At 44.1% G+C, this 10,116-nt stretch overlaps 1 protein-coding gene across 2 annotated transcripts in view; it reads right to left on the bottom strand.

Moving 5' to 3' along the window:
• Nucleotides 1-274: 274 nt before the first annotated feature.
• Nucleotides 275-10,116, bottom strand: part of TRABD2B (TraB domain containing 2B) — a 408,394-nt gene continuing 398,552 nt past the window's right edge. For both annotated transcript variants that reach the window (XM_073643517.1, XM_073643518.1), the window contains one exon: nucleotides 275-3,981. In XM_073643517.1, coding sequence (XP_073499618.1) covers nucleotides 3,768-3,981 — 214 coding nt within the window. In that variant the 3' untranslated portion in view covers nucleotides 275-3,767. The remainder of the gene's footprint in view (nucleotides 3,982-10,116) is intronic.

Genomic DNA, 10,116 nt, shown 5'->3' with positions numbered 1-10,116 from the left:
TATAGTATAGATTGTATATAGTGTACATTGTGTAATATAGATTGCATATAGTGTACATTTTATCTAAATTCAGCCCTAGGTGGCGCTGCAGAGAAATTGACCACTCACAGATCACAGCTAATTACGGAAGAACCAACATAGAAGCATAGAGAACTGATTGATTAGTTTATTGTCAATAGAACCTTTTAACAAAGGGATTGTGCAAAGGCGAGATCCTTTACTTTCTGTATTTTCTCTTTGCATAAATCACACAAACAAAATCACTTGATCTGATATAATTTTTTTTTTATTGTATTCACATAGATATTTTAAGTCTTTGTATAAAACAACATTAATTTTGGATGTGTTTATGTTTGATAAACTTGTGCAATAAAGTCATATAAAATATTAATTTAGGTATTTAAGGCACTACTTTAGATTGTTATTGTACATGACAAAAGAAAAAAAAAAACAAGAATAAATACATTTTTCGTATGAACACAACTTCAATTTACATAGCCCCATAGCACTATGGGAAATAAAAGATCCTTCTAGAAAAAGAAGATGTTAAGACAATATATGTGATTGCATTGTGAAAATTTTACCATTTCAGTACTGGTGGAGGCCTGAAAAAAATGTCAATAATATAATACTATATAATACTATACATTGTAGCCGCTCGTCCTAAACTTCTGTAATCCTGGTACTAGGAGAACTATGAAAAAAAATGTTGATTTTGTTGTAAAACTAAGGGCTAAAAAATGTTTTTGTCAAGTCGGAAAAGTAAAAAAATAATGAAAAAAAAAACCAGTTGTGATATATTGAATTTCATGCGGAACACAATTAACATTTATGTTAAAAATGTATGAATTTTTTACATTTTTTGTTCAATTTCAATTTTTACATTTTATTTGAAAATAAGCAGAGGAAACTTTGTGATTTTGATAATAGTCCAACTTGTCACCAGTTTCCTGATTATTAGAGCCAGAAACAAAAATTTGATTTTATATATCAATCTTCATAAGAAAAGACCAATTTCAGAAGAAATTATTTTTTGGAAACATTAATGTGCTGAGATATACTAAGCCTGAAATGACCATAATAAAAAAAATAAAATAAATGAAGTCCAACTTTGGCAATAAGTCCAAAAACCTCTATAGGAAAAAAGAAAACTATTTTGTACAAGGTTTAAGAAAAACAAAATAGGGGTAACTATATAGTAACATGTCCATCTTATCCAGTTTTCACGATGCCGAGAAAAGACACAGTTCAAATTTTACTCTTTGTGAAACTACTTAAAGGAAATTCCACAAAGTGGGTGGAATTAGCAACACATGACACGGTCAGACGGGAGGTCCAGGATGGTGGTGTTAGGGTTGGTCATAAGGCTTGTGTGATTGGAAAATGAAAGGGTAATTGGCAAATGACAGATTCACAACTACTGATACTGCAATGTGCCGATTACAAAATCCACACCATTGAGTTAGAAGCAAAAAACCCCACAAAACATTTTTTTGTCCATGAATAAATGTTGGTCTATTAATTTCTTCTTTACTCATTATCACCTCTGGACTCTTGATCTTCAGGCAATAGATAGGATATACATCTGTCCTTAAAGGAATTAAAACATTGTCTACAGGACAGGTTTTGCAAGAAATAACAAACTCAAATCGACACCCACATAGATCCAATGCAGGCCACTGCTTGGTCTTCACAGGCTCATCAGTTAGAAATGTCACCATTCAATTATAAGTTGAGTTTGAAATCACTTGACTGCTGCAGCCAATCACAGGCCACAGAAGTCCTGTAGCTGGTTGAACAATGATGTCTCAGCTTCCTGTCTTTGCGAAGGCCACGGAGCGGACTGCACTGGCTCCAGGTGGTTGCTGGTAAATGAGTTTTATGGAGTTTGTTTTTTTTAACAGATGCAGTCCCCCTGGCAAACTTTTATTATTCCCATCCAACCCCTTTAGTTTTTCAAAAATTCTTGTCTTACATTTGAGGTTAAAGGACCTTTTACACAAGCAGATGATTTTCCCCTAAAACGAGCGCCAATCAATAATTACACATGATGCAATAATTGTAAGTGTGGATGTACTGCCATTAAAGATGGGCGAATTGATTCGTAGGACTCCAGTCCATTGGTCATGTAAGTAGTCTCTGGCTGCTGGACCAGAGGCTTGCAAATCTCATACCATCCAGGATCAATAGCGTGGCTTTGGATTAGCTGGGCTGGCGTGACGTCATCATTGCGTCATGGTTCGGAGACGACGTCGAGCCACCTTCCCTAAGCAAACGCCGGGCCAGGGATTCTGGAAGGTAAGAGATTTGTGAGCCTCCAGTCCAGCAGCCAGAGACTACTGATTTGGTTGATGGACCAGAGTCGCGCAAATCGATTCCCCCTTCTTTAACTGTCATCAATAATGATTTTTACATTTGCATGCACTATACTTTAACTCCTTTTTTTATCAGAGCTTTCAATAAATGATCAGTGGGTGGAATAGCACTCATAAGGGCTCTATTCGCACAATTTGGAATTATCACTCACTGTGGATTTGATGGAAAGAAGAGAGCTGCATGCTCGAACCTATGGGAACCTCAATGGAACCCCAGTGATGTACCCCATTACAGACCAAGGATATAAAAGAAGCCACAATGCTTGTGTGAACAGAGCCTTCCTCAGTATTATAAGTGACAACATATAATGGATTATTCAATGAGCAACAGATGAAAAAGAGGCATAGCTATAGTCAGTAGAGGGTAGTAGCTACATCTAGGTCTAGGAGCCCAAACTAAAGATGAGCGAAACTGCCTAGATTCGAATTCAACTGATTGCTTGAATTTGGCAAGAAAATTCAATTGATATAGAAGATGATGCAAATTGAATGCTCCTTTTTATGCTCTGGGGTCTCTCTCCTGACCCCAGATTAGAATAAACGTAGGGTGCAAAGGAAAAACAAATTGTTACCTCCTGTCCCTCAGCCATAGTCCACCGTCTAGTCCTCCGCACCATTTGGCCTCTTCTTTACTTTTTCTTCCATTGTGTAGTTCTCTTCAGGCATCTTCACTTTGTTCTGGGGCTTCTGGCAGAGAAGGCCTTTGACATCACGGCACACATTGTCAGAGGCCTACATGGTCAAAGAAGCCCCAATGCATTGTGAAAAGGCCTGTAGAGGACATCACGTGCCGGAGAAAGGAGAGAAAAGAGGCCGAACAGACAGGAGAACCAGACAGTGGTCTACGGTGGTGGGACAGGTGAGCATTCATTTTTATTTTAACCCCTTTCCTAGTGCTCTACAATTCAGCAAAATAAAAGACGGCAGACTGCTTTTTTCTGAATTTGCACAAAGCTAATTGCAAAAAAATTTGGACTCAAGAGAAATAAATTTGCTCATCTCTAACCCAAAAGTCACTTGAAGATATTGAATAGAAGTTGGAAGAGCTTGATTCATGTCATGCATTGGTGCCTAGGAACTTCAAGTTATGACCCAGGAAGATGCAATCACCACTAATGTTCTTGTACATTCCTAAAATACCTTGTCATGGCTCTCGCCCCAAAAATAGAAGCCGCCACTGTTTATAGGCACAGATGTGGCATAAGTAAGCAAAGTACATGGGTAGAGCACTTATTTTTGCTTACTCTCCCAAGAATACTCTTACTGTATATTTTACTAAGTTGCATTGATTTTTATTTTTCATTCATTTCTTCTTCTCAAAGAAAGTTCATCCAGGCAATGTCCAAAGCAGGATATTCCGGTGAGAGTTGTTGTGAGCAGATCCGTATACTGTCAGGATGCAGTTCTCATCACTGTGGTCATGTATACAGTTAACAGAAGAGGAAGGATAATAGACAGAGCCAGGCCATGTGTGGACGATGTGCTGCTCTGAACGTTCATTAGCTCCACATCCACATATTGGTCGTCTTGGTTGGAAAGCCACATGAGGGAATCAGATGTTTCTTCTTCATTGATATTCCTTGTATTAGAAGGCAAAGTTGCTGTGCTGCAAACAAGGAGAAAAAAAAATGTTATTTTATGCTGGAAAGAATTAAAGACAATTAAAAACACGGAATAGGCTGACTAAAATAACAAAAATAGGGCAAATGCCTTACTTCATTAACAAGTCAATCCAAAGATAGTTATCAAGTGACAGTGCCATTTCTTGCTCACTATCATTTACTTTCACGCTTACAAGGCTAGAATAAGGTAGCTAAAGTTTTGGACTCTTTAAAGGGTTTTCCCAACACAAGAACTGGGCTCTACAACGTATCATTCATTGTCTATGGAACTGGCGGAGATAACTGAGCATTACTATCTCGGAGCACATGAGCAGCCACAGCTCCATTGAGATGGTGCAACCACATTTTCGGGACTGGAGGGGGCCCCAGTTTTCTTCACCAAGTTATCATCTATCCAGCTCCATTTGGCTAAAGCTGGCCAGACATATTATTGACAGCAGAATCAACTAATTTTTGTGGGACCAACCTACCATCTATTGTGTATGGGGTTGCCAAGGCTTTTCCACATACATGAAATGAAGGGTCAGGCTGTTAAATTTGTACATGCCTAATCATTTTATTCAGGAGATGCTGTCTAACAGCAGCTTATTTTCCTTCAGAAACAAGAAATAATGTGCTTTCAACCAAGATATCTACAATGTATGCCCAGGGTAAGTTGAGAAGCAGACATAACCTGTTATTGCAAGCTATTGTGATGCCGAGTTGATACTCACGGACAAGCCGTGAGACATGGTAGTCAGGAGGTCCGAGGTCACATACCAGGAGGCCTCATAGTACAGAGGGGCAAAACAAAGGCATGGTCAAGTAACAGTTAGGGGGGGTTCAAATTCCAGGAGGGTACATCAAGATAAGGGGATAAGACAAATGGATAGTCAGAGGCCAAGTCCAGGATCAGGCACTTGAGGTCAGAGAGCGTCAAGAGAAAAAGGGATAACACATACGAATAATCACGGCAAATCCTAGGTCCATCAACAAAGATCAGGAAATCAGGCACAGATCAAAGCACAGACATAACAGAGCAATGCTACAGCTGACAATAGTCTGCTTATAGCTAGCCAGGTAAATAGCTAGCAAATAATCAAGGACGGAAGGTATCTGGAGGAACGAAGGCTAGGCCAGATTGAACAACACAGCTGTCAATCAAAATTCTGACAGCCCAGCATGCCCCAGTCTCAGATTGGATGACTGGGCTGTCACTCACAATACTGACAGTCCAGCACACTCCAGATCCTATAGGGCGGCTAAGCTGTCACTCACAACATTCACTAAGCCACAATGAATGATGAAAAAGTGATAGCTATCAATATGCTGGCTCAGTTATTAGCACTGGTTTTACAGCAATGGGATCCTGGGTTTAAGGCCCCCATGCACATTAGATAGCTATCGGCAAAACTATCATTCCACAGACAGCTTGTCACCGATGTGTCAGGTTTAAAAGAGAGTAAAACTGGATCTGGCTGTAGAAGGTCGCTGCGCTTGGCCTTGCAAACACCTTATTAATCCTTTCATCATCCCTCTCTCTCTAGGACCCAGAGATGATCCTTGCTTGCGGATTAGACCTTTAGGACCCAGCGGATCTCCACCTTCTTCTACTAATTAATACACCCTTGCTGGATCCTTAAATACCCTCGGTTTCTCCAGAGAGTTGCTGGTGATAGAGTAAATTCCTCTGTTCAGGTCTGGAGTTCTGGCAGTCGGCTGGATTCTCCTTGGGGTTCCTTTCTGGATTGTAGTCGTGATCTCTCTGGTGTCTTCTCAAAGCTAAGTGTATCCCCTTGTCCGTTTCCCTTGTTTGCCTTTAGTTACAGTGGAGCTGACTAGTGCTCACCCCTCCCCCTCCCTACCTAGGGTCTAGCTCTAGGGTCAGCCAGGGCTAAGTTATCCCACTTGGCAATAGGTGTGGAAACTATTTAGGGACAATACGGGAGTCAGGGTGTTATTAGATCTGCTTAGGGGTCTCCACTCTCCCTTTCCAAAATTGCTGGGCTTCCCCCCCTTTCCTGTCATTGTATGCTGGGTTCTTCCCATACCTAGCATGACACAGCTGTCGCCTGACTCATCCATACATAGGAATAGCCAAGCATTCCTGTGTTCTCTATGAGAGCGCAGCAGCTTATAACCTGGGTAACAAAAGGATTGGCCAATGAAAATTCCACAATCCATTCCACAATCCATCACTGACATCATATGTCGAGGGATATTTTGGAGGCCACCATAAGCATTAGACTGTGCCGTGCATAGGAGTATTAAAGGGAATCTTTCACCAGCTTTTTGATACTGCATCTGAGAGCAGCATGATGTAGGCTCAAAGACCCTGATTACAGTGATGTATCATTTACTGGGCTGCTTGCTGTAAATTTGATAAAATCCCTGTTTTATCTGGTGCAAATCTACCAGTTCTCTGAATGTTGACCCCGTCCACAGCACTGATTGGCAGCTTTCTGTGTACACTGTGCATAGGCAGAAAGAAGCCAATTAGTGGTGGGGGGCGGGGTTATACAGAGCTCATGAATATGGATGTCTACATGGCAGCAGGTTTACTAATCCTCTAGTGATAATCCGCAAATAAAACAATGATTTATTTTCAAAACTACAGCAAGCAGCCCAGTAATTGACACATCACTGGAATGAAGATCTCTACATTATGCTGTTCTAAAATTTGATGGCAAAACTTGGTAATAGTTTTAACTCCAACTAACGACAATGGGTCAGATTTATTAATCCTGTTAGTAAATGCAAAAGAGATTATGAACCCCTTTGGGAACAGGGATTTATGTTTGTACAGCACTGCAGAATACAGTTATATGAAAAAGTTTGGGCACCCCTATTAATCTTAAGCTTAATGTTTTATAAAAATTGGTGTTTTTGCAACAGCTATTTCAGTTTGATATATGCAATAACTGTTGGACACAGTAATGTTTCTGCCTTGAAATGAGGTTTATTGTACTAACAGAAAATGTGCAATCTGCATTCAAACAAAATTTGACTGGTGCATAAGTATGGGCACCCTTATCATTTTCTTGTTTTAAATACTCCTACCTACTTTTTACTGACTTACTAAAGCACTTTTTTTGGTTTTGTAACCTCATTGAGCTTTGAACTTCATAGCCAGGTGTATGCAATCATGAGAAAAGCTACTTAAAGTGGCCACTTGCAAGTTGTTCTCCTGTTTGAATCTCCTCTGAAGAGTGGCATCATGGGCTCCTCAAAACAACTGTCAAATGATCTGAAAACAAAGATTATTCAACATAATTGTTCAGGGGAAGGATACAAAAAGCTGTCTCAGAGATTTAACCTGTCAGTTTCCACTGTGAGGAGCATAGTAAGGAAATAGAAGAACACAGGGACAGTTCTTGTTAAGGCCAGAAGTGGCAGGCCAAGAAAAACATCAGAAAGGCAGAGAAGAAGAATGGTGAGATCAGTCAAGGACAATCCTCAGACCACCTCCAGAGAGCTGCAGCATCAGCTTGCTGCAGATGGTGTCACTGTGCATCGGTCAACTATACAACGCACTTTGCACAAGGAGAAGCTGTATGGGAGAGTGATGCGAAAGAAGCCGCTTCTGCAAGCACGCAACAAACAGAGTCGGCTGAGGTATGCAAAAGCACATTTGGAGAAGCCAATTTCTTTTTGGAAGAAGGTCCTGTGGACTGATGAAACCAAGATTGAGTTGTTTGGTCATACAAAAAGGAGTTATGCATGGCGGCAAAAAAACACAGCATTCCAAGAAAAACACTTGCTACCCACAGTAAAATTTGGTGGAGGTTCCATCATGCTTTGGGGCTGTGTGGCCAATGCCGGCACCGGGAATCTTGTTAAAGTTGAGGGACGCATGGATTCCACTCAGTATCAGCAGATTCTTGACAATAATTGTAACGGGTCTGGGTGGCGGAACCTCTGAGCTACTATACAAGGGGGCAGTCCTTGTAAGGGAGCGGGTGGCGACCAGGGAAGACGGGCAGGAGGTCACAGCAGGTGACCGGGACAGTCTCTGGGTGAACGGGCTGGAGGTCACGGCAAGTGACCGGGGCAGTCTCTGGATGAACGGGCTGATGGTCACGGCAAGTGACCGGGGCAGTCTCTGAATGAACGGGCAGATGGTCACGGCAAGTGACCGGGGCAGTCTCTGGATGAACGGGCAAATGGTCACGGCAATTGACCGAGGCAGTCTCTAGGTAAAGGGTTGGTACGACCTGTGGCGGCTGATGATAGACGTGAGCTCCCAGGTGAGCAGGCGAGAGTCTCTGGATGAACGGGTGGTCACAGCATGTGACGGCGGAGCCTCCAGGAAGACCAACAGACAGGCGGCAGATGAGCGCTCCCAGGTGAGCGGGCAGAAGTCTCTGGACAGGCGGGTGGTCACAGCACGTGACGGCAGAGCCTCCAGGTAGGCTAGTAGACAGGCAGCAGATGAGCGCTCCCAGGTGAGCGAGCAGGAGTCACTGGACAGGCAGGTGGTCACAGCACGTGACGGCGGAGCCTCCAGGTAGACTAGCAGGCAGGTAGCAGGTGTGTGCTCCCAGGTGAGCGGGCAAGCTGGTCCATAGACAGACTGACCGGAGTTGGAAGGCAGACCGTCGGACCTCGGGCAAGCAGGCAGGTGGCTGATGTGCGCTCCCAGGTGAGCGGGCAGGCTGGTCCTTAGACAGACTGACAGGAGTAGTAAGGCAGACCGTCGGACCTCAGACTAGCAGGCAGGTAGCAGAAAATCAGGCAGGAATCTGGCAGGTAACTGGCAGGTAACTGGCAACGGGACCTGAGGGCTGAAGCAGAGTAGTGAACAGTGCAACAACATTGCTCGGGCACCTCCATTTTGGAGGAGGTGCCTTATATATGGTGAAGTCCTCCGGCCATTGGCCGGGGACTCCTTAGGACGGCGCGCGCGGCCCCTTTAAGAGGGAGGGAGAGCGCGCGCACGCCCTAAGCACAGTGGCCGGGAAGGAGCGCGCGCTGCCAGCAGAGCGGGAGGAGGACGCCGGGCACGGAGCAGGGAGGTGAGGGGAACAGCGTCCCTGACTAGCAGAGGGCAGGGACGCCGGCGCTACAGTACCCCCCCCTTTAGGCCCCCCCTTTTTTAGGCCAGACAGAAATTTAGCAAGGATAAGAGGGGCATGGATGTTCTCCCGGGGCTCCCACGTTCTCTCCTCAGGACCAAACCCCTTCCAATCTACTAGAAAAAAGGTCTTTCCTCTTACCCTTTTGGTGGCAAGAATGTTCTCTACCTCAAACTCGTCCTCAGCAGAAACCGGAGCAGGAGGCGTACCTGTAGACTTGGAAAAAGAGTTAAGTACTACAGGTTTGAGGACAGATACATGGAAGGAGTTAGGGATCCGTAAGTTGGCCGGGAGTTTCAATTTATAGGCCACCGGGTTGATCTGACTGATGACCACCAGGGAGCCGATGAACCGAGGCCCTAACTTGTAAGAAGGTATCTTGAGTCGGACATATTTAGATGAGAGCCAGACTTTATCTCCGGGACGAAATTGTGGAGGATCCAGGCGTTTTTTGTCAGCGTGTCTTTTCATCCGTTCGGACGACTGAAGGAGTGCGGATCGGGTACTCTCCCAAATGGAGGAAAATTTGCTAACGAGAGATTCCGCAGCCGGGTTGTCCACAGAGGTGGAGACAGGAAAAGGAATCCGAGGATGCTGACCGAAGACTACAAAAAACGGGGATTTGGAGGAGGATTCGCTCACGTGATTGTTGTAAGAGAACTCGGCCCATGGTAGGAGATCCACCCAGTCAGAATGATGGGCATTAACGAAGTGCCGGAGGTAACTGGTCAGGTTCTGATTGATCCGCTCCACTTGACCATTGGACTGTGGGTGGTAGGCGGAAGAGAAGTCCAGGGTGACATCTAGCAGTTTACAAGTGGCTCTCCAGAAGCGTGAGGTGAACTGTACCCCACGATCCGACACGATGTGGAGGGGCAGGCCATGAAGACGAAAGATGTGATGAATAAAGTCTTTAACTAGCTCGGGTGCAGACGGAAGGCCTGGCAGGGGAATGAAATGAGCCATCTTGGAGAAGTGGTCAGCGACCACCCAAATGACCGTACAACCGGCAGAGACTGGGAGGTCTGTTATAAAGTCCATTGCTATATGCTGCCAGGGGGCAGC

The sequence above is a fragment of the Phyllobates terribilis genome, unplaced genomic scaffold, assembly GCF_046119375.1.
Source record: "Phyllobates terribilis strain yellow unplaced genomic scaffold, ASM4611937v1 Scaffold_8__6_contigs__length_399053987, whole genome shotgun sequence".
NCBI classification, from domain to species: Eukaryota; Metazoa; Chordata; class Amphibia; order Anura; family Dendrobatidae; genus Phyllobates; species Phyllobates terribilis.
This window is presented reverse-complemented; position numbering and strand designations above follow the sequence as displayed.